Raw genomic sequence first — 26185 nt, 5'->3', positions numbered from 1 at the left:
CACCTACAACCGCAGGGCTCTCCAGAGGGTGGTGCGATCTGCCCAATGCATCACCGGGGGCAAACTACCTGCCCTCCAGGACACCTACAGCACCCAATGTCACAGGATGGCCAAAAAGTTCATCAAAGACATCAACCACACTAGCCATGGCCTGTTCACCCCCCTTATCAAGTAGGTGAGGTCAGTACAGGTGCATCAAAGCTGGGACCGGGAGACTGAAAAACAGCTTCCATCTCAAGGCCATTAGACTGTTAAATAGCCATCACTACCACCTGGCCACTCAACCCTGTACCTTATAGGCTGCTGCCCTATGTACAAAGACATGGAATCACTGGCCACTTTTATAATGTTAACATACTGTTCTACTCATTTCATCTGTGTATTCTACTGTATTCCAGTCAATGCCACTCCGACATTGCTCATCCTAATATTTATATATCTCTTAATTCCATTTTTTAGTACTTTTAGATTGTGTGTATTGAATTGAGAATAGTCTGATGGGTGATAATATGATCACTTGATGAGAGAACAGTGTGTGCAGGCTGAGGCAAGGAATAGAGCGCAAGCTTTTTTTGCGACATCATCAATAGACTATAGTCGCATCATGCAGCCAATATACAGTATGTTTTGATTTCTAAGACATTCTGAGGTTTGTATCATTAACAAATAAAGTTGCCAAATAACTATTACTAGCATAGCCTATAGGACTGGTTTCAAATGAAACTTTTACGCTCAACTTTGCCTTCATATGCGCACTCGCTCTGGAATGGGAAAAATATAATTTATATTTTATTCAGCTGAATTCAATTATATTCTTCTTACTATAAAATAATATAAATAATTACACTTGTCTGTTCATGAACAAGACTACAGCCTATGGCATGCCACATAGCCAGACAACATATAGTAATAGGCCTACTCATATTCTGTTCATCTGAAATACATTTTCTTCATATCATGTTTCTTTAGACCAAATGCAAGACAATAGCCGGCTGACAAAATTGAATGAGCGCCAGAGCCCTAAACAGGGGTTGCATCCTAGGTCAGACATACAGGAATTGTTACACCCACATCAATGATCAAGGACATCAGCTGCAGCTGCAAATCTGTGCAATATCATCAGACAAAATGAGTGACAACCAAATAAAACATACTAACAGGGAATGTTCAATGACCAACAAAATACACTATACATAATTTTAACAACCAACACTTTATCTCATATCATACAAAGAGCGCCTATGTAAACAGTTAGTGGGTTTAGACTTTCATCTTACCAGGAGCGCAACTACATTCTGAAATTGCATTTTTGTCCCTCCCAGTTTTATGTGTGCCAAAATATGGACTTGGTCTTTTGCCAAATAGGGCTATCTTCTGTATACCAACCCTACCTTGTCACAACACAAGTGATTGGCTCAAACGTATTAAAAAGGAAAGAAATTCCACAAATTAACTTTGAACAAGGTGTACCTGTTAATTGAAATGCATTCCAGGTGACTACCTCATGAAGCTGGTTGAGAGAATAACAAGAGTGTGCAAAGCTGTCATCAAAGCAAAGGGTGGCTACTTTGAAGAATCTCAAATATAAAATATTTTGATTCCATATGTGTTATTTCATAGTTTTGATGTTTTCACTATTATTCTACAATGTAGAAAATAGTAAAAATGAAGAAAAACCCTGGAATGAGTAGGTGTGTCTAAACTTTTGACTGGTACAGTATATATATAAAGTAATTGTGCCCCCCCCCCCCCACTTCTAAAACCAGTTAGATGCTCCAGCATCTTACTCCAAAACAAAAGATGATTGAATAGTTAAATGAATAGTGTCTAATACAAATAATAAGCAGAATGTCAGAGCTGGGCTGGAACAGAAACCTGCACACCCATTAGCTAGATCTCTAGGAGCAAGGTTCGCCAATCATGTTCTAGTTCTATCCATTGTTACTTTTAACATAATTGTTGTAGTCCTACAACCAAGTCTAACAGTAATCCAGTAGCATATACAGTGCCTTCGGAAAGTATTCAGACCCCTTGACTTTTTCCACGTTACATTACAGCCATATTCTAAAACTGATTAAATTGTTTTCCCCCCCCTCAACAATCTACACAGAATACACCATAATTTATACTAATAATAAAAAAAATGAAATATCACATTTACATAAGTATTCAGACCCTTTACTCAGTACATTTTTGAAGCACTTTTGGGAGCGATTACAGCATCGATACTTCTTGGGTATGACACTCCAAGCTTGGCACACCTGTATTTGGGGGGTTTCTCCCATTCTTCTCTGCAGATCCTCTCAAGTTTTGCCAGGTTGGATTGGGAACATTGCTGCACAGCAATATTCAGGTCTCTCTCAAGTCCAAGCTCTGGCTGGGCCACTCAGAGGACATTCAGAGACTTGACCCGTAGCCCCTCCTGCTTTGTCTTGGCAGTGTTCTTAGGGTTGTTGTCCTGTTGAAAGGTGAACCTTCACCTCAGTCTGAGGTCCTGAGCACTGTAGAGCAAGTTATCAAGGATCTCTCTGTACTTTGCTCCATTCATCTTTTCCTCAATCCTGATTAGTCTCCCAGGCCCTGCCTCTGAAAAACATCCCAACAGCATGATGCTGCCACCCCCATGCCTCACAGTGGGGATGGTGTCAGTTTTCCTCTGGAAGTGAGGCTTGCTATTCAGGCTAAAGAGTTCAATCTTGCTTTCATCAGAGCAGAGAATCTTGTTTCTCATAGTTTGAGAGTCTTTAGGTGCCTTTTGGTAAACTCCAAGTAGGCTGTCATGTGCCTTTTACTGAGTGGCGGCTTCCGTTTGACCACTCTACCATAAAGGTCTGATTGGTGGAGTGCTGCAGAGGAACTCTAGAGCTCTGTGTTCTTTGGGACCATCAATGCTGCAGACATTTTTTGGTACACTTCCCCAGATGTGTGCCTCAACACAATCCTGTCTCGGAGCTCTACGGACAATTCCTTTGTCCTCATGGCTTGGTTTTTGCTCTGACATGCACTATCAACCTTATATAGACTGGTGTGTGCCTTTCCAAATCATGTCCAATCAATTGAATTTACCACAGGCGGACTCCAATCAAGCTGTAGAAACATCAAGGATGATCAGTGGAAACAGGATGCACCTGAGCTCAATTTCGAGTCTCATAGCAAAGGTTCTGAATACTTACGTAAATAAGGTATTTCTGTTTTTAATTTTAATAAAATGTCAAACATTTCAAAAATCCTGTTTTCGCTTTGTCATTATGGGGTATTGTGTGTAGATTGCTGAGGATTAAAAAAAAATCCATTTTAGAATAAGGCTGTAATGTAAATACATGTGGAAAAAGGGGTCTGAATACTTTCCGAAGGCACTGTATAACCCATTGGCCATATACCCTTCATAACCCATTGGCCATATACTCTTCAGTCTCTCCAGGACTTGGGACTTTTTTTGGGACCTTCATCCACAAACAGGGTTTAGCAGCTTTCAGGGTTTAGCATGTCTCTGTATCTGAGATTAGGAAAGATAGAAATTATACCAGAACTTGCTTCATTATTATCAAGTGATATAACATTTGATATTTCATGTAATTGAGTTTTTGTATTTTAATAGTTCTCTCTGTGGGACTGGAAGTCTGTTCATTAGCTCGTTAGATGAGCTACTAGCTAGATGGTTACTTGTTGTTTTTAGCAGATCAAGCTAACATTTGTCATAAAAAAACAAATATTGGATGGCTGTCTATCTTGTTAATATGTAGCTAGAATAGATGGTTAACTTGATAAACAACTTACCCATGTGCACACATCATCCTGGCTCCGCCACCTCCTGCTGCTGCTAATGTTACTATACATGCAGGCAATGCAGCCCGCTGCGATGCTTCTTTGGGAAATCTAGCTAAAAACTTTCTCAGGACGTAAGGACCATCCCACCCGCGAATACTATGGTTAAAAATGAAAATTTTAACCTTGAGAAAACAAGTAGACTATGTTAGCTTAGCTAGCAGCTGTTTACAATCGCACCGGAAATTCTTTGGGATTCCAGGGTTCACTTCCGCTCCACCTAAAAAAGTTGTTAAAAAGGTCTTTATACTATACTTTCTAAGATTCAAATCATTGGAGATGGGCAAGGACAGATAGATTAGCATGGTGGTGGTCCCAAATTAGGACTGTAGCACTGACAGTCAGGGCGATGGCTTCTTGGTATGAGCCTTTCTCACAGTAAGACAACAAAGTGAGCAAAAAGGGCCATCTCTAAAACGCTAATGAGTGGTGCAGTCCAAAGAATTATGGTCCCGCTGGCTATATTTCATTGTTAAATATTAATTATGAACACCTGCTATTTAGGCTAATTTCTGAGTGAAAAAAATCTGCACAGTAAAAGGTCAACCCTTTTGGAAACTGGGAGTATTTACTTTGGGCCCAACCCGGAGGATGAACTGGCATAATCACAGGAACAGACTGTGTTGCCTGCTTCCAGATTCCACAGTTTCGGTGGTAGGAGAGGCGCCGTGGCCAGCATTGCCTGGAAGTGAGGCACCTGATGTAGTGACAACGTTGGCTGAATGGTTGTCATCTCTGACCACCAGCTGCACAGCACACCTTCTTATCTTTCCCCTAAAGAGGCCTTTAAAGGGAGGGCCTGCCCATCCATTGGTAAGGTTTGATATTGATTTCCTCACTGCAAAGTCTTGGGGAGTAGGGAGCGTGCAGCAGCTGATTGATGTGGAAAGAGTCAAAGGAAAGGAGGATGCTAGGAAGCATGGAGGCTAAAGATTAAAAAAACACCTGCCCTAAAAGAGATCCACACCTCAAAGAAACACTCAATCACTGGGAAGGTTGTAACTTTTTTTCTCTTCACACAAATCAGTGTTCAGTGACCAGAAAGCAGATAATATACTGAACAAAAATATAAAACGCAAGAAGTAGTGTTGGTCCCATGTTTCATAGGCAGAAATAAAATAAAAATCACAGAAATGTTGCAGAGCACAAATTTATTAACATCCCTGTTAGTGAACATTTCTCCTTTGCCAAGACAATCCAACCACCTGACAGGTGTGGCATATCAAGAAGCTGATTCAATAGCGTGATCAATACACAGGTGCACACCTTATTCTGGTGACAAAAGGCCACTCTAAAATGTACAGTTTTGTCACACAACACAATGCCACAGATGTCTCAAGTTTTGAAGGAGGGTGCAATTGGCATGCTGGCTGTAGGAATGTCCACCAGAACTTTTGCCAGAGGATTTAATGTTCATTTCTCAAATATAAGACATGCTCTTGGGGACCTTCAATGCTGCAGAAATGCTTTGGTAGCCTTCCCCAGATCTGTGCCTCGACACAATCCTGTCTTGGAGCTCCACGGACAATTCCTTCGACCTCATCACACACGTTTTTAGAAATCTTTGCAAATGTATTGAAAATGAAACATACATATCAAATTTACATAAGTTTCACACCCCTAAGTCAATACATGTTAGAATCATCTTTGGCATTGATTACAGCTGTAAGTCTTTCTGGGTCAAATGGGTCTTGCCATATATTTTCAAGCAGATTTAAGTCAAAACTGTAACTCGGTCACTCAGGAACAATCACTGTCTTCTTTGTAAGCAACTACAGTGTAAATTTGGCCTTGTGTTTTAGGTATTACAACTTTGGAAGTATGCTTGGGGTCAGTGTCCATTTGGAAGACCCATTCGTGACCAAGCTTTAACTTCCTGACTGATGTCTTGAGATGTTGCTTCAATATATCCACATCATTTTCCTCCCTCATGATGCCATCTATTTTGTGAAGTGCACCAGTCCCTCCTGCAGCAAAGCAACCCCACAACATGAAATCTAAACTGTATAGAAATGATAATGGCATAACATTCATACAGTTTCTTGACAGTGTTCAGCACATTAATAATCACTGAAATGAAAGCTAGACTATCATGGAGCATCAAAAATTCCCTCAAAGTATGGATAGAGGACAATTTTGGGCTAATTTTCACACTGAGGAAATATATAAAAATGTTCAATGTGGCTCTCCGGACCACAATGAAGACCGAATGTGCCCCCCGGGGCAAAATGAGTTTGGCACCCTTGCCTTTGAGCTTTGAGTAGGCCTATGCTTAATGAGGAGATTCTCACCAGCAAATACAAAATAATGATTGTCTGCTTGTCAGGATTGTGATTGGGAGCATTCACTTATGTAATCCCAAAGCATTCGCTAGTTGTTGCTAGCGTAATCGTCTCCTCCATTATCTACCCCAATTCCACACTCCATCCCTCTGACTCACTCTCTCCCTGTCAGGCTTTCTCACTGCAGTTCTAATGGAGTATAAATTCTTAATTGGACCTGAAAAGGTGACGGATACAGCATATGACTGACAATTCAAAGGGAATCTGCTACAGACGGGAGACGGTGCCAAGCGTACGCCGCAAAATTAATAATAAGGGGTTTATCCGACAACGAAGTAGAGCCTGTCACTGAAAAAGGCAGGCAAAGATTTGATACAGCCTATTGGCATGAATAACTACTTAATACAAACCCAAAATGATTAATCATGCCCAAACCAGGCATTTAAACAATATAACTGGTTTTCAGAATAGTAGGCCTATCCTGTACTGTGTATCAAAAAGAATACATCAGAAACACGTTCTGAGTTTTCAAAATATCAAAAACCCACATAAGTCATAGGTGTCAGTTTACCACTCTCTGCATTACTAACTTACTGTAGACAGACTTTTTCTTTGATTGAAATTGACATTAAGAACTATTGGAGCCCACGACCCCAAAAAATAAAGGATTCCAGTCCGTTACAGAAGCACACTGCGCCTCAGTTTTGACAATCAACAACATTTTGAGATGACCAGCCCTTGAAATACCTGTTTTATGGACCAATGAATAGTTTATATCCCATAATAGAGCTTTGTACTGACACATTTATGAGGTCGCTCAAAGAAGAAGAGGAAAAGTCGATAGACAGCTCCAAATGGATAAGCCTCCAAACTGGTCAACATGGGAAACGAGGCAGAACCAGTTCGGCCCTTATCTAACAAAACACCCTACCACCACACATATAATCTGATATGAAATCATAACAATTCCTTAAATAACATGAATGAACCTGGGTCTTGGATACCAGGCAATACGTTACCTGAAAAGCAGCCATTTTCTGCTGCTAAAGGGCTTAGGCTTACGTTCTTTGAGGCAGGTGAATTGCACAGCTGAGGCAGTAATATTTGTTGTTCTAAAATTGTTATTTTCTTTAATTTGACTTAGAATGACTGATATGGGTCTCAGCATGTACCCGGCTACCAATCCCATTCCTCAGCCTCCTGAATTCACTTCTCCCAGCCCCTTCTGGCTCATTACCATGTTAGCAGCTACCAGCACATGCACTTATTAAATGCTTATTAGCTGAAGTAATCCTTTAAAAAAAAAAAAATGCTCTTTCATGTCGTGCTTGGCTTCAAAGTGTGGTAATGAAAAGTGGATCTCCAAGGTTGGCTCGGGATGTTTACCTTTTAAAGAACCCTTATCCCCTTGGTTCTGCTATAGTTAGAAGCCCTATCAATTGTTGTCACAGCCCGGAACTCCAGGGAGCCCTCGGCGCAGTGAAGGAAAAAGGGTTTGCTATTCAATTTAGTGTAGTCAGGAAGCATAGGATTTATTTTTCTAGGTCAGTTAAGTGCCACATGACTTTTTTTAGGACACATGGGAAAACATGAACAACGTGAACAGCATCAGGCACCTGTCTTAAGAGATGAAAAATAAGAATTTTCTCATAGCAACCAAACTGACTATTGAACTGTGTTCCTTTTTCTGGGGAAAGTGCTCATATCTGTCAACATCTGATTGGGGTTTCAGGCTAGGTGTTGCGTGAGAGGGAGACGTTTGGTTCTGTCAGCATAATAGTCTAGTGCTTGACATACTGTATGCAAACAGACTACAATGATTGAAACAGAGTGATGCAAGCATAGAATAATATACGTCAAGACCCACACACATAAAATCAGACAAAGTGGGCTATAGCTGTCTGTTTTGTTGAGAGGCAGCGACGAGCAAGACAAATGTGTTTTCAGGCTCTGATGGACTTGTCAGCCTCAGAGAGAAGAAGAAATAATCCCCTTCATTTAATTCATTCCCCTTGCCGCCGTCTTCCCTTATATCATTAGTGACAGGCAGGAGGAAATTCAAGTGTTTACCAAGCTTGGGTAGCCATTTTCAGAGCTACACGACGCGCTATTAAGGCTGCCATTGTCATTAATAACAACAGAGAGAGACTGGCCTCCATTTGACTGTTTGAGCTTGGCCTCAAAGTGAGATAGTTCCTGTAAAGCTCTACTATCGCCCTCCTAGTGCTGGGGAAGGATGAAAGAGCTTTGTCATCTAACTAGCTTCTTCACACTGTCCTGTGGTTGTATGGAGGTCCCCACAACATCCTGCCTGCATAAATGATACATTTCGTCTCACACAACTGACGCACGCTTTAGCTGGGATATTTGGAATTAGTTGAAAAAAGATCATATGACTTATTTCTATTTAGTCATTCAAACAGTTCCTTACAATACTGGAATAGTAGATTTCTAAACAGTGAGAGAGGAAAAGCACAGGTGAGAACAGAGAAATGGGCAGTAGTCGACTAAAGAGCTGCAAGCAAGTTTGGATACAACAGGAGGTTGGTGGCACCTTAATTGGGGAGAACGGGCTCGTGGTAATGACTGGAGGGGTATCAGTGGAATGGTATCAAATACATCAAACACGGTTTCCAGGTGTTTGATGCCATTCCATCTACTCCCTTCTGGACATTATTATGAGCCGCCACTGTTGGATACTGACCTGCACTGAAATGGTCTTTGACTGTGAGGAAACAAAGGACGATAAAACAAACGCTGGAAGCAGGATGGTGAATATAGAAAAATGCACTCAAAGCGAAATGCTAAAACCTGTGTGCTTTGATTGCCTATGTGCAGCTGTATTTTGTACTCGAGGTGAGCAGAGAAGGAGCAGAGAAGGAGTATTTTTGGGCTAGTAGGTTGCCTAAGGCCAAACTGTTACTGTGCCCATCTTTCCATGGCTCAACACTGCAATCCCAGGCAATCTGCAGTCTGAGCACCAGCAGTACAGATGTACAGTAATATCTTAATTTGAGCTAGTTTGCTACAGCAGGAAAATAATCTTGCACAAACAGGAAATATAAATTATGTGGATTAGAATGAATTGACGTTTTTGATACATTTTTCATAATGGAAAATCAAGTCTGAAATTTCAAAGTGGAAGTTAAAAACTTCAGAAGCATTTATAAACCCCAAAATACACCACGAGTTTTAAATGTCCTGTTCTCCTGCAAACAGGGTAATCAAATTAAGATCCTACATCTGTATGAGGCAAGCCTTCATAAATCAACCAGTGGACGCCTTTCCAGTCAGTCTCTATAAGCAGGATCATTTCCTTTTAGCATGTATCAGAGACTGCATCTGAAATGGGTCACATTAACCTATATAGTGCACTAGTTTTGATCAAAAATAGTCTACTCAAAAGTAGTGCTCTGTACAGGGAATACGGTGCCATTTTGGTGTAGCCATAACGTGCTGTTCTGCCTGACTATAGATCCGCTCACAAAGATCTGTCATCAGTGATCACCAGAGCTGGGATCAAGTCACTATTATTCGAGTCACAAGCAAGTCTCAAGTAACAAGGTCTGAGTCTCAAGTCAAGTCCCAAGTAGAATGGGTCGAGTCTCGAGTCAAGTCCAAGTCATGCAATCTAAGAGCAAGTTGAGTCACAAGTTAAAAAAAAATAACTATACATGCAATGACTTGTTCAACTTAGTGTTTCGCAGTGGACCGAAACTTCTGTACTTTTTAGATACTAGAACATGAAAAACTTTCGGTACTTCTGTCAAACGTGTCTCATGTTGTCTACTGATTGAGAGAGTCTGTCTATCGGCGGCGCAGCCGATGTCACCTTATAGCGAGAGCACACCGTGCCTGCACCGTGCCTGCTCCACTTACTCATTGCTACAGTAGCTCTAGTCTGTCCTGAGGAATTACTGCACTCACTGGGAGTCTGGGCTGCATCATATTAACTCCCCACTCATGCTGCACAGAACACACTTGAATAATGCAACGCAGCATGCAGAAACAAAACATTGTCCATTACAGGCTATAACACTTGACAATGCAAGATTGAATATATCGGTAGCTAGCTTCCATCTTTGTAGGCTAACTTTCCTTGCTAGCTAACAGCTGATGATTACATCAATTCACTACACTAGTACTTTGTTTGTTATAATATGCAAACCATAACGCAAAACATGCTGATTTCAAAGCTGACCGTCACCAAAAACCATAGCTACAGTCATTGCCAAAAACGTTATTCCTTCACTTCGTCTCCCTGACCTCACGTCTCTCACCTGTTACATTAGTTGATGTACCTCCAGTCTCTCTCACTGTGTGTGAATGATGTCATTAGGTATTTTATAAAAGAAGAGATTCCTTCTATGCAAATGTTGTTGATCAATACAATAAAACAAGTCCCAAACGGAAGGGAAACAGATTGGTTTTCATCTGTAGCCCCTGACATCAGCCAGAACAAGCTTAATAACTCAATGCATGCACACACTCCTATTGAATATGCATTGACCTGTATTGTGGATAGGCCTAGGCTACATCTTGATTTACCCAGTTTATCATCAGAGATTTACCATTAAAATACATGATTACCATTGTGTTGTGTGTAGTTAGATTGGTAAAAACAAAGTCAAATGTATTGTATGATTGTATAATTGATTAATTAATGCATACATGGCAGTAACTGAAAAATGTACATATTTTTTTTTAAATATAATGATATTGAACTCAAACCATCTGGCTGGATCAAGTGCCATTCTGTGACTTTAGCTAATATGCCTTCTTTGTTTGCCTTGCTATCGTTTTGGTATAGTTTTGGTATGGAGTATCGTGATGGTATCAAGTATCATGATACTAAACCTGGTATCGGTATCAAAGTAAAAATTCTGGTATCGTGACAACACTAGTTCAACTACAAATCTTTGTCTATTTATTGAGGCTACCTGACAACCCTTTTCATTATTTTGTCTCCAACACATTGTGATTATGTAATAATATATTTTAACAACAAATTCTAAATGAAAGCTTCATAAGTAAATTATACATTTCAAGCAATTTTGACATACCAAAAGACCAGTAGGCCTATGCTAGTAATTGTTGCCCCATTGTTGGCGAGCTTGCAAAGTAAACAGTTAATATTCTTGATTACCAAACAATTTTTGGAGCTGCATATTTATTTATGGCAATCCTCTCTCCCTACAATTTGACGTTTGCACTGCACCCGATCCTATAGCTGTACAGAAAATCAACAATCTGTTTGCTAGCTCACCCGACCTGTGTTGATTGACAGTTTGCTGGTTCAATCAGAGGGCTGAGTGCGTTTCCATAGCCCATCGATGCATGTTTTGTTTTTGCATGTGCGATGCTGTGGCGTCTGTCTCTGGCTGAATGTGGAGTAAACCACGGAGACTCTGTGCCACAAAATGAGTGACAAAACATAACAAAGTCATCAGTCTCAAGTGAAAGTCGAGTCCTGAGTCTTGAGGCTCCAACTCCACGTCAAGTCTCAAGTTATTTTATATTATACAGGGGGAGAGGCAATTCATCCGTGGCCTGTATGTGGGCTATTCCCCCTTGCCCAAGGAGGAGGATGTCAGTCTCCATCGCAACCGGGGAAAATAAACACACACTGTGTGTGGAGAAGACAGCCGGAGTGGACAGGCACAAGAACCTGTATCAGCACCTGAGGTCATTTAGAAAGGCGGTGGAGAGGTGGTCTCAGCAGGGGTCCGCAGCTCCAAACAGCTCTCCCACTGAGAGCCTCTTTTAATTTCCCGCAGGCAAGCTCCCGCTCCCAGCACCGCCCGGCCCACACACACACACACACACACACACACACACACACACCCCCCCAAATAGGAAAAGAAGGCTCCCCACGCGTGCCTGGCTAACACAAATACACAAAAACGCCAGAGACATTTTTGTATTAACACAGAGGCAATGACCCATGTATGCTGCTAAACGCAAACACCTCGTGAAGCACAAACACACATAGAAACAAACAGTCAGCACAAGCTCCTGTGTGACAGTCCCCTATTGGTAGGAAGACCATGCTGCTCTTTAACAGCATGCATACCAAGTGCAGCTACATCACACAGCTACATATAGACAAGATGGCCTCCTTAAAACTTTATCTGTAAGTCGGAGTCAGTGAGCTATATCTGTCCGTCTGTCAGTAGACATCATGATAAACCTGCAGTTGTGCTGCTATCTATCAGCTCTACCCTCCCTTTGGCACAACCATCACATACCTATACTTAGACCTTGAGCTACAAGGAAGTGTTTACAATTGAGCCTGCATTCCAAGCAATGAGAATACAGAGAATACAGCGCACACACACACACACACAGATATATAGATACACAGACACACACGCTCAAAACATGGCATATGCAGAGACATGAGGTGTCAGGTGAAAGAGGATCAATGACAAATGGCAGGCAAACACAACAGGTACAGGAATGATGGTTTATGGGTAAACTACTAAACAGCAAAGTTTACTACAGAGCAGACCTGGGTTCAAATACAGTCAGGTCCATAATTATTGACACCATTGATAAAGATGAGCAAAAACATTTTTTTATTAAATAAATAATACAAATACTGAGCTATATTATATGCTAAAAAGAATCAGGAAATAATATTATTTTATACTAATACAATTGCTCAGAAAACAATATTTTGTTTAACAAGTAATAACGGATATCTAAAAAGATACGGGTCAAAATGATTGTTTTCAGAACTCTAGTACCCTCCCCTTGCGAGGAAAACGACACTAAGCCTTTTTCTCAAATGTTTTATGAGATTGGACAACAAGTTGGAAGGGATCTTAGACCATTCCTCCATACAGAATCTTTCCAGATCCTTGATATCATTGTCTGCTCTAATGGACTGCCCTCTTCAATTCAAACCACAGGTTTTCAATGGGGTTCAAGTCCGGAGACTGATGGCCATTGCAAAATGTTGATTTTGTGGTCAATAAAGCATTTATTTTTTTATTAGTGATTGGGAATATTGTCACAAGTGTCAGCCTCCTGGCATTAGGCAACCAGGTTTTTGAAGGCTAGTCCAATTTACAAGACACGGTATAGAGTTTACAAGCCTTACATGCAAGGTTACCTGAAGGCCAATTTCTTGATCACATCTACAGTGCCTTCAGAAAGTACTCAGACCCTTTACTCAGTACTTTCTTGAAGCACCTTTGGAAGCGATTACTGCCTCGAGTCTTAGTGGGTATGATGCTAAAAGCTTGGCACACCTGTATTTGCATTCTTTTCTGCAGAACCTCTCAAGCTCTGCCAGGTTGAATGGGGAGCGTTGCTGCACAGCTATTTTCAGGTCTCTCCAGAGATGTTGGATCGGGTTCAAGTCTGGACACTGGCTGGGACACTCAAGGACATTCAGAGACTTGTTCCGAAGCCACTCCTGCGTTGTCTTGGCTGTGTGCTTAGGTTCGTTGTCCTGTTGGAAGGTGAACCTTCACCCCAGTCTGAGGTCCTGAGTGCTCCGGAGCAGGTTTTCATCAAGGATCTCTCTGTACTTTGCTCCGTTCAGCTTTGCCTCGATCCTGACTAGTCTCCCAGTCTCTGTCGCTGAACAACATCCCCACAGCATGATGCTGCCACCACACTTCACCGTAGGGATGGTGCCAGGTTTCCTCTAGACGTGACACTTGGCATTCAGGCAAAAGAGTTCAATCTTGGTTTCATCAGTCCAGAGAATCATGTTTATCATGGTCTGAGAGTCTTTAGGTGCTTTTTGGCAAACTCCAAGTGGGCTATTATGTGGCTTTTACTGAGGAGTGGCTTCTGTCTGGTCACTCTACCATAAAGGTCTGATTGGTGGAGTGCTACAGAGATGGTTGTTCTTCTGGAAGGTTCTCCCATCTCCACAGAGGAACTCTGGAGCTCTGTCAGAGTGACCATCGGGGTCTTAGTCACCTCGCTGACCAAAACCCTTCTTCCCCGATTGCTCAGTTTCGCCGGGCGGCCAGCTCTAGGAAGAGTCTCAGTGTTTCCAAACAATGATGGAGGCCACTGTGTTCTTGGGGACCTTCAATGCTGCAGAAAGTTTTTGGTACCCTTCCCCAGATCTGTGCCTCGAGACAATCCTGTCTCGAAGCTCTACGGATCATTCCTTCAACGGTGTGTGCCTTTCCAAATCATGTCCAATCAATTGAATTTACCAATAAAGTTGTAGAAACATCAAGGATGATCAATGGAAACAGGATGCACCTGTGCTCAATTTCGAGTCTCATAGCAAAGGGTCTGAATACTTATGTAAAGATGGTATCACTTTTTTATTTTTAATGCATTTGAAAAAAAAATATCTAAAAACCTGTTTTTGCTTTGTCATTATGGAGTATTGTGTGTAGACTGCTAAGGATTTTTAAAGCCATTTTAGAATAAGGCTGTAACGTAACAAAATGTGGGAAAAGTCAAGGGGTCTGAATACTTTCCGACGGCACTGTATGTGTTAAATGCTTGGAAAAGAGTGTGTTGTACATGCATGTGTGTGTGCACGTGCGTGAGAGAACTATCAGGGATGCCCTCCCTTTCCCTCTGGGTTTTCATGTCCAGTGAACGTCTGTGTCTCTTTCTGTAATACCTTTTTGGATACTAGTCTAAGGCCAGATGAGTCTAATGGCTCAGCCTTTAAAGCCCTGGCTGGATGCTGTGGATTTCATGCCTTACTGCAGATACTCCCTCAAACATGATAAGGGAAGTGACAGCAGCTTGAGGGAAAGAAGCAATAAGTAAAATTAACATAAATTCAGATGGTAATGTATTCTGCAGCTGGGGCTGACTTGCTGTGTAAAAGAGACACTTATTTTGCCAAAGATCCGATTTTTAAAAGAGCAAAAGAGGAAAGATTGCAAAAAGGTTTGCATAGACTGGAAGTATAATGAACATATATTAGTCAGGATATTTCAGAGGATTTAAAGAGTTGTGGTATTAAGTTTCAAAACGCGCACACACGCACGTGCACACACGCACGCATACAATTTCCCTATTGGCATTTCATTACACAAGATAAGCATTAAGCAAAATGACGATCTGAGCTATTTTGCCTATCTGTAATTAGATTTAAGACAGAGGGTTAAATCTACTTACATCCCAGCGGACACAAGATTAAATTTAAAGAAACAAAATGCAGCTACAGTTAAATTAATTAACCGCTACGTTTAAGATTAATCAGAATTAAAATGTAATTACTTCAGGCCCAATTCACCAGACCTTCTCTGCTTCCTTGTTGAGAATAATGAGTGTGAGGGGTAATTAGTGCCACAGAATTACCCAGTCAATTGAATTCCATACTTTTGCATTTGTATTGGGATATTGAATTTGAATGTATTTTTTTTTACTTGTAATGCACCAATTGAATCATTGAATTTGTATTTAATGAATACTGCATTCAGTTTTAAAATTATATTTCAATTTCATTGAATCTTCACATTAAATATTTACATATTCAGTTTCAATATGGTAGATATTGCATTCATTGTCCGTGTATCAAGTTTACAAACTATAATTTCACGTTTATCAAAGTTTCAGATATTCAACTTCTCAGATGCATTCAGATTGAATATTAAAATGCAGTTATTTAAATTCAGATTCAAAGCCAGAGACAACATCCTGGTACTTTGCCAGCCAGGAAAAGTAGAGGAGAACAGATAGAATCGAAAGCTCTCTGTGGCAAACAGTATGTTCTGGCGGTTTCTGAAGCCAGTAGGTACTTTTCCATTGATCCAGGTTTGTTTGACAAAAGCAAATCGTGCCCCAAAAAATTGGGAGACATGTGTAATGGAAATAGATATTGGAGAAATGATCTAAAGATCAACAACATTTGTATCCATTCGTCAGGGGTATATAACTTTCTTTATTGCGACAAATGATTGAAACTGTGCTTCTGAAATAAATGATGATTGTCGAATAATTTTGAAGGCACCTAGGACATGTGACGTTACCGTGTAACTATACAGTTCCACTCACAATTCATTCTAAATGCCTCTGTCTTGCAAAATCAATTTTTTCCAACTATAAAATGTTTCTTTGCAGAACAAGGATTGTCCTGACTTTCAAGAATGCCTGAATTGCTTCGCCTTGCTTTTCTGGTTGGCTGGAAAGTTTCACTATCCAAGTTTCACCATGGCACGGACCATAGAAATATGTTGGCACATGAGAATTATTAGAATATGGCGAATATTAGTCAATTGTTGCATTCTATCCATCCTGGCTTTTGCGGGCTACCTGAGACATGAAACAGATAGGTGGGAGGGCAAACAGGCTAACGCCTATTTATTAATGCGCAATTTGCCTAAATGGGTAATGGAAACACTTCAACCACTATACATTTATTTGACACTAGTTAAATCATTACATCCAGCTGTTTTCATTGACACAAGAGATTGAAATGGAAACGCACCCTAGCAGGCAATTTTTTTTTTTTTTTAAACAGACAGACAGACAGACAGACAGACAGACAGACAAGTTAATGGAAACAAAGCTACTGTGGCATGCTGAATAGATTTTCTTCCTATGAATTTGACTCTAGCGTTTGCATCATTTTGGCTATAACCTTTTATGACCCCATTCCTGAAAGCTAAGACTCTCTGGAACATGGTTGTGCCTTCTGTTCCCCTCTATAATTATCACAGGCTACGTAGGACACGTTAGAAGGGAGTGTCACAGAAACTGTAATTTGGCCTCCATAAGAATATAGTTGAATAGCCCTGTCATAGACATTTTAGTCATTTAGCAGATGCTCTTATCCAGAGCGACTTATAGTAGTGAATGCATACATTTCATACATTTTTTCTCCGTACTGGTCCCCCGTGGGAATCGAACCCACAACCCTGGCCTTGCAAACACCATGCAAACACCATGCTCTACCAACTGAGCCACACGGGACTAGCCCTTCTAAGGCTAGCCTTTCCACTCCCTATTTAATCTTGCTCTTGTGACTGACTGGGTTCGAACCAGGTCTCCTGCACGTCACAAGATTGTGTTAGCCCACTCAGCTTATGCCTGTGGCGAAGATACACAGACAATTTGACCCCATCTACCATATTGAAACTGAATATATAAATATTTAACTTGATTTGAATATTCAATTACATTGAAATAGATTTTTAAAACTGAATGCAATATTCATTCAATTCAGTTTCAAATCATAAAATACAAGTTCAATTCATGAATAACATTACTAAATTTGTGCATTAGATTCAATATCCTAATACAAATTCAAAATAATGGAATTCAAATACAATTTCTGTTGGCACTGAAAGCGCATACGCACACACAGTCGCACACACAGAGCACATAGAGAGCAGAGGGAGTCAGAGCGCCGGCTACATTACCTTTCCGAAGCTTCCCTTCCCAATGGCCCGGAGAATCTGGAAGTGGTCAAAGGTTACTGGGAAAACAAAGAAAACAAATCTGTCAGTGACACAGATCGGACAGGCAAACAGATGGTGATAAGTTGCTTTGTTGGTGTCATACAGTAGTAGCATCAAACATTTTGACAGCAGTTTAAGGAAAAACTTGGGTCAGCGGTGCAGTAACAGGGAAAAGGTTATTACAGGTTATTACTACAGAAACATCTACAGACAATAAGCTCCATTTCTATAGACTATGAGATCCTAAAAGGCTCAAGCCAGTGTGCTATTATACAGTAGATCATAATCCATTACTGTGAAATAATGAGCTTTTTGTAACACTGGTAATTTACATTGTGAATGTGGATCATTTGCAAAGCTCACAAGCGATTAGAGGGTATCATCTCTAATGCAGATCAACAGTAATAAAACGATCATGCCGCTGCGTCGTTGATGATTGAAAAGAAACAGTGTAGCTGAAAACCACTAATTTGCAATTAGTGTATCTGATTGGAATGTCATGAGCAGCAGGTTAGCGTTTTTCAGCATGAATCTTATTCTGGAAGCAGCTATGCAGAGTGGTCACTATCTAGCACACCCACAAAGTAATCAAATCTGAATTTAAACCTAACCCTAATGCCTAAACTTAACCTTAAATTAAGACCAAAAAACACATTTTAGTTTATAAATTTTTTCAATATTGCCCATTTTTAATTTTCAGCTGGCCTCTCTAAGGGAAAATCTCTCAGTTCTGCCTCCCGGATAAGACTCTTGACATTAATAGTCAACCTGCATGTCATGATGGGTAAGGACCATGGGGGGCAGGAGAAGGGAGCCTCTGCTGCCCTGTCGGAGTGCGTGTCGTGTGGGTGTCATGAGGGCTTCCGCTGGCCTCACCCTGCGGCGTGTGTGTGTGTGCCAGGCTGGAGCTTCCCTGGGCAGACGGCTTCTTATTAACTTACTCCACGCTATGCCATCCACCAGACCAGACCTTGGCACACAGGCCGTGACTAAGAGGGCACTGCAGAGGCGCCACACAAAAGGCATCAGGCCTGGTTTGCATGTTTTGCTCTGGAAGACGAGCTAATCCTCCCTGGATTCTTCCGGTTCAACATTTTGTACATAGCTAATCTTTTAATATGGCAGGGCTTTGATGGAACCACAGCAGATGAACAGTGGAGAAGATGGGGGAAACACTGACTGTACTTGTAATGGAACTAGATGATTTAAATGGATAGATGCACAGAAACATCAGATAGGACCAAATCCATGTTGTTGTTATACAGGAGTCAACCTACATTGCAGCATAAACATCTTTCTATCCCGGGTCAAATAATGTTGCAGAATAGTTTGGGCCTCTGTGAAGTGGGTTCGGGAGCAATATTTGTGTAAACAAATACGCAACATAAACAGGAAACCCTATGACAGATTTGATTCAATCCAGTTTCCAGTCTCAGATAGCCTACAGGGAAAAACATTCTATCCACACCAGTGAGTTGGATTTCTATAGCAGAACATTCTCTAGGCTACAATAAGTCTCTGTGTGTATTGAGATTGCCTGTCATACACTGAGTCTGACAAAATGCTGTGTATGATGGAGGTCCGAAAGGGGAAAATATACAGCATATTGCATTATGCCACCTCAACCTTTCCAGCCATCTCATCAATCTGGATCTTCCTTAGAAAGAGTGAATCATTGTAAGATGGGAAATATACAAAACTGCCCTTGCCTCTGCCTAACCGTCAGCCCGTAGTAGCCCTGTGAATCAGGCCATTCTTTTGAATTAGTGTCAAGTAGAAAAGGCCTGGGGCCTCATTTATAAATGTTGCGTACATTCAAAATATACCCTAAAAACATGCGTGCACCAGTTCACGCAAAAGTTGGCATTTACAAACTCAACTTGACGTGAGAATGTACTTAGCTTCCCGTAAACCTTAGGCCATGCGTATGCAGTTTGTAGTAGTTGAAGTCTTACATTGCAAGCAGGAAAGTAACTAACGCTTTTTCTGCAAATGGGGGATATAATGACACCCTTATGAAAAAAATAAGAAACAGGTAAATATACTGAACAAAAATAAAACGCAATATGCAACAATTTCAAAGTTTTTACTGAGATACAGTTTATATGAAGTCAGTCAATTGAAATACATTAACAAGGCCCTAATCTATGAATTTCACATACCCCGGCCAAACCCTCCCCTAACCCAGACGACGCTGGGCCAATTGTGCGCCGTCCTATGGACTCCCGATCACGGCCGGTTGTGATACAGCCCAGGATCGAACCAGGGTCTGTAGTGAGGCCTCTAGCACTGAGATGCATCACAATGGGTCTCAGGATCTCGTCACGGTATTTCTGTGCATTCAAATTGCCATCGATAAAATGCAATTGTGTTCGTAGCTTATTAGTGAGAAGAGTGAATTTCTTTTCTCCTCCATCTTTGCATTCTTAATAGGCATAGCAAATGTAACTATTTATCCCAAAAACAAGTTTTGGGTTACCAAGTCATTGAAGGGCTTATTGTGTAAAAAGAATACTGCTTTCTATGAGGGCAATGTCACTGCTAAAATGGAATTCGGAATCAGGTGAGATCAGAAATCAAGGAGGCCAAACTGAAATATAACGAGAATATTGAGGGTGAACTCAGTAGCAACAATCTTAGGGCTGCCTGGAATGGAATGAGAACTATGGTTGGGTTACAAGACAAGGGAAACAAGATGATAGTTTTAACAAAGGACTGGCTGATGAGCTAAATGGTTTTTATCGCAGATTTGACAATCAGAACTTTAGTGGAGAAATTACTGAGATGCGTAGGAGGACAATTGCTACTCCCAAGATGGAATTTAGCATCCAGAGTGTCACCAGCCTATTCAGACAGACCAAAGTTAAAAAAGCCCAGGACCAGACAACATTAGTGGACTGGTACAGAACAACTCAGTGGCATTTTTTTATCACGTTTTCATGCTGTCACTCGAGCTGCAGAAGGTGCCTAAACTCTGAAAGCATGTTACTGTTGTTCTTGTGCCAAAATGCAAATCCCCCAAGGCGCAAAATTACTTTAGGCCAGTGGCACTGACATCCTTGGTGATGAAATCATTTGAGAAGCTAATCAAGACGGATGTACTGTGTCAGATTGAGAATTCCCTGGACCCCCTGCAGTTTGCTTACAGGGCCAAGCGGGGGGTGGAGGACACCACTCTAACCCTACTCAACTTCCTCTACAAGCACCAGGAAGGGCCAAAAACCCATGCGAGGCTTCTGTTCATCGACTTATCGTCGGCCTTCAATACTATTCCAGCCTCACATGCTAGCAGAGAAGCTCCTCTCCCACTTCAAGCTGGACGTGAGCATTGTGGGCTGGATAGTGGACTTCCTTACCGACCGGTCCCAACAAGTGCGTCATTGTCTGGTGAGTATGCAGGCCATGGAAGAACTGGGCCATTTTCAGCTTCCAGGAATTGTGTACAGATCCTTGCGATATGGGGCCATGCATTATCATGCTGAAACATGAGGTAATGGCGCTAGATGAATGCCACGACAATGGGCCTCAGGATCTTTTCACATTATCTCTGTGCATTCAAATTGCCATCGACAAAATGCAATTGTGTTCATTGTCCGTAGTTTATGCCTACCCATACCATAACGCCACCACCACCACCATGGGACACTCTATTCACAATGTTGACATCAGCAAACTGCTCTTCCACACATGCCATCTGCCCAGTACAGTTGAAACCGGGATTCGTCCATGAAGAGCACACTTCTCCAGCATGCCAGCGGCCATCGAAGGTGAGCATTTACCAACTTAAGTCGGTTACGACGTCAAACTGCAGTCAGGTCAAGACCCTGGTGAGGACAACGAGCACACAGCTAAACTTCCCTGTGATGGTTTCTGACAGTTTGTGCAAAAATTATTTGGTTGTGCAAACCCACAGTTTCATCAGCTGTCTGGGTGGCTGGTCTCAGACAATCCCACAGGTGAAGAAGCCAGATGTGGAGGTCCTGGGCTTGTGTCGTTACACGTGGTCTGCGGTTGTGAGGCCGGTTGTACGTACTGCCAAATTCTCTGAAATGATGTTGTAGGCGGCTTATGGTAGAGAAATCAACATTACATTCTCTGGCAAGAGCTCTGGTGGACATTCATGCAGTCAGCATGCTAATTGGATGCTCCCTCAAAACTTGAGACATCTGTGGGATTGTGTTGTGTGACAAGTCTGCACATTTTAGAGTGGCCTTTTATTGTCCCCAGCACAAGGTGCACCTGTGTAATGATCATGCTGTTTAATCAGCTTCTTGATATGCCACACCTGTCAGGTGGATGGATTATCTTGACAATGGATAAATGTTCACGTACAGGGATGTAAACAAATTTGTTAACAAAATTTGAGAGAAATAAGCTAGTATGAAATATTTCTGGGATCTTATATTTCAGCTCATGAAACACTTTATATGATGTGTTTATATTTTTGTTCAGTGTCAATTAAGTAGACATACTAGGACAATGTTTCAAAATTCACAGGCAGTGCAGCATATTAAGGTTCAGGGAAAAAGTTAATGCAAAACATTGAATTAAAACGATCTGTTTACAGGTTCACAACAATTTGCAATAGTTTTTTTTCTTTCAGAAACTGTCAGATACTGCAAATGTCACTGTAAAAGTTAAAAACATTCTGCCAACAAGTCCAGAGACATTTGATCAAGTTCGACATTGCTATTTCCTTTAAAAACTGCCTTGACCTTAACCCAATACTTCCAAAGTGTACAGCAAATAAGGGCATTATTGTCACCGTAAAAAGGTGAATAATGGGCATTTTTTCAGGCAGAGTTTTAATGCTCGTTCACACCTGCAGTTTCAGGATGGGTCTGATATTATAACTGGAAACATGCTTATGTATGGCGTGCACAAGTTTATAAAACTCAGTATGTATGTACATGTGCCATCTTTTCAGAAATGACGCAAGCAGATATTTTGGGTGAAATGTACGCAACGGTAATTTTTTTATTTAACTTTATTTATCCAGATTAGACTCATTGAGAAAAACATCTATTTTTCAAGAGAGACCTGGTCCAACCAAGACAGCAGCAGGTGAAAACAATGTTTGAGACAAATATCAGACATACTGTAACTGTCACGTCTAATCCCGCTCCGCTGGTTTACTAACCACCGGTCCTGGCAACCCATCATTATGCACACCTGGCAACCATCATTACGCAAACCTGCGCCCCATCATGAGGCACACACCTGGACTTCATCACTCCCTAATTACTTAACCTTTATCTAGCAATCACCAAAGGGAAGCAACAGGGATTCATTTTTTGTAGATCTTTTTTTTCTGGTGACGTCGGGTCCAAGTACCGCTGCCGAAGCAACCGGGGATGCCTCAGCCGGCCGAAGCAGCCGGGGACGCCTCGGCCGAAGCAGCCGGGGACGCCTCCCCAGGCTCCCCTCGGCTCACTTCGGCTCTGCAGGTTCCTGCGCCTCAGCAGAGGCGACCGGCCCACTCCTGGTCCTCGGGACCGTCCCTCTGGTCAGCGTCATCCGGTGGCTGGAGCCACGCGTCAGGGAGGAAGTACCGTCATGTTTACTCCCGCTACCCCTCTACGGCGAGCGACGCCGCCAGTTGTCTTATTATTACGCACACCTGCCACCATCGTTACGTGAGATTCACCTTCCGGATTACCTCCCCTATATCTGTCACTCCCTTTGGTTCTTTCCCCAGGCATTATTGATTCTGTTCCTGTGTTTTATGTCTGTATGCTGCTCGTTTTTCTTGTTTTGTTCCATGTTAGTTTATTTATTAAATTATTCCCTCCCTGTACTAGCTTCCCGATTTATTAGCGTACGGGTTCAAGTTCCTATTAAACGCAACGACTGCACCTGCTTCCTGACTCCCTGCATCTCCGTTACAGTAACAACTTAGACATAGACACACCATTAAAAAAAATACATACATTTCAATTACAGAAACATACAAGTGTAATATGATAGATTTTTATCTATGTACCACCACATCATGACCTAATGACAATCACATTCCTCAATACCAGCTTGGAGTTTCAAGCTGGTCTGGAGAGAATTCCAAGACTACCGAGCTGAGTTACTGAAACACTTTTTGCCATGATCCATTCTGATTTTAGGAACCATTAAAAGTAAGTAGAAGTGAAACCGTAACTGGTATTTATTTTCTGACCTTAAAGAAGAACATGGTTTTCCCAAAATGACCTTAAAGATCATAGTATACCAATGTTTAAGTCAACAAAGACCAGCCAACAGCACTACAGAGATCACAGTGGTGTGTCAGATGCTTTTGGTTGGTAATAAACATAAGAGCTGCATGATACATGGACTCTAGTGCCTTCAGGGTAGTGCTTGAGGTCTGCATATAAATTCCATCACCGTAGTCCAAGACAGACAGGAATGTACACCGTACCAGCTCTTTTTTGACCGCCAAAGAAAAACATGCCTTATGCCGGTAATAAAAACCTATCCTCAACTTGATCTTCTTTACCAGGTTCTCAAAATGATTAGAGAAGCTCAGCTTCTCATTCACCCAAACTCAAAGATATTTGTTAGTCTTGACTTGCTCTATTGATTTTCCTTCCAAGGTAGTAATAATATAAATGAGGTCCCTGGCCTTGTTTCATGCCGTGGGCAATTAGAAAGGACACGCTACTTCCTGGAGCCATCCATTTATTGTCAGAGGCCCTAGTCTCTCCACATGCCTTGCTAGCTCACAGTCATGCTGAGAGCTTGATTATGGGGAAGGCAGTGCCGTGCTTTCATGTTGCAGACCTCCCGGACATGGATTAAGCCTGCTTCATAACGCAAATACTCTTTAGCTGACGGTAACTCGTGACTAACACATCTCTCCCGCTGGGATTCGGTAAGTGTAGTTCAGTCCAGTTAAACACATTTCACGTTATTTTTACCCAAAGCATGTTACTGCAGTGTGGGACGCAGATCCTGCCTCGTCTGTAGTCGTTTTTTCTACTGTCAACTCTTCCTAACCTTGGCATTATACCACCACTTTAATAATGTGTTTGCTTCCAATTGCCTTCTTTTCTTGCACATGACACAGAATAACACTCATGAACTGATTCCTATGAATCTAAAGTGAGAGATAGTGGTTGCCTATTTTAGGGTTAATTCACACTGAACGAAGGGACACTTAAATTACGTTATTGCAATCCATCTTCTGAATCAGCTCTTCTGTTAACTTTTTGGGAAATTACCTACAGTCCAAGGAGAAATGTCGATATTCAAACAACAAAGGAGTAAAAGCTTCCTGTAATTTCGGTTATTTCTGGGTTAAGTGGTGTTCAACGGAAGATGGTAGCATCTGAAATCACGACATTGACTCTACTCCCCTTTCCTGCCTCAGGTTTCTGTGAGTGCTGCATTAGGGCTGTGGGTTTTGGCCTTCATGCAGAGACAGAGTGGCATGCGTGGTGCAGGTGAATTTGAGCTTCTAAAGTTAGAGATCTGCGAGCATGGTGACTAGGATTGCACATTTTGGGAAATATTCAGAGGTGGAAACTTTCTGTGGGATTTAACATTAATACCATTTAAATGTTTTTTGCATTGGATATAGTAAATATATCATATGGAGACAGAAACAAACATTTTACCTTATCATAAGAAGACATGATTGCAAATGATTAAATCCTTCCAATAGAAAAAATATATAAATTTTAGTTACGAATTAAACTTTAATTAAAATGAGTTGACTCTTCACATGGGATGATTTCACTGAACAACAAAATAAAGGGAATATTGAATGAACCCCCAATGATCCATCGCATCTCTCAAAAACATTTTAAGGTCTCAAAATATCCGCTAGTACATATCAATGGTTAAACAATAAGCACACAACATACATCTGTAAAATGATAGTCTAGAAACTAAAGCTTTGGTTGTTTTCCTCTGCCATGTCTTCACCCTGGACCTCCTCAATGTCCACCTCTTGAACATCAGACTCTGAGCACTCATCTTCACTGTCACTTTCCAACCTTGTTGAGGATGGCTCGTTGTCAGGCTCAAAAAGCCTCAAATTTGCCAGGATGGTCACCAATTTTTCAACCCTTGTATTGGTCAGCCTGTTGCATGCTTTGGTGTGTTCCCAAACAAGGACCAGTTGCGCTCTGAGGCGGCTGATGTTGATGGGATTTAGAGGATGATGAGGCAACAGGGGAAAGAGCCTCAGATCCACAAAGTCCCTTCCACCAGGTGGCTGATGAGATATGTTGGCACAACTGCCATATTGCATCTCCATCCCAAAGCCCTTGCTTGGAAGTGTACTTCGCCAGACTGCCAAGAACCTTGCCCTCAACCAGGCCAAGGTGTTGAGACATGGTAGTGATCTCTGCATCAGACAGGATGCTCGACAGCATAATTGGGGTCCAACATGTACGCTGCGGCGTGTATGGGCTTCAGGCCTTCTTCACGCTTTTTGATGCATTTCAGAACTGCAGTTTCCTCTGCTTGGAGCAACAGTGAAGTGGGCAGGGCAGTATGGATTTCTTCTCTTACATCTGCAAGCAGAGTCTGAACATCAGACAGGATGGCATTGTCTCCCTCCATCCATGCAATGGCTACTGCTATAGGTTTCAGGAGTTTCAGGCTGCTTACTACTCTCTCCCAAAATACATCATCCAGGAGGATCCTCTTGATGGGGCTGTCCATATCGGCAGACTGTGATATGGC

At 41.6% G+C, this 26185-nt stretch overlaps 1 protein-coding gene across 1 annotated transcript in view; it reads right to left on the bottom strand.

Annotated features, from left to right (window-relative positions):
- The window catches only part of LOC106576771 (serine/threonine-protein kinase 32C), a 146296-nt gene that overhangs the window by 78407 nt on the left and 41704 nt on the right, over window positions 1-26185 (bottom strand). Inside the window, exon 2 of the mRNA XM_014154152.2 lies at window positions 17465-17520. Coding sequence (XP_014009627.1) covers window positions 17465-17520 — 56 coding nt within the window. The remainder of the gene's footprint in view (window positions 1-17464; window positions 17521-26185) is intronic.

This window comes from Salmo salar, chromosome ssa18 (genome assembly GCF_905237065.1).
Source record: "Salmo salar chromosome ssa18, Ssal_v3.1, whole genome shotgun sequence".
Taxonomy (NCBI): Eukaryota; Metazoa; Chordata; class Actinopteri; order Salmoniformes; family Salmonidae; genus Salmo; species Salmo salar.
Note: the sequence above shows the minus strand (reverse complement) of the source record. Positions and strands in the feature narration are given on the sequence as shown.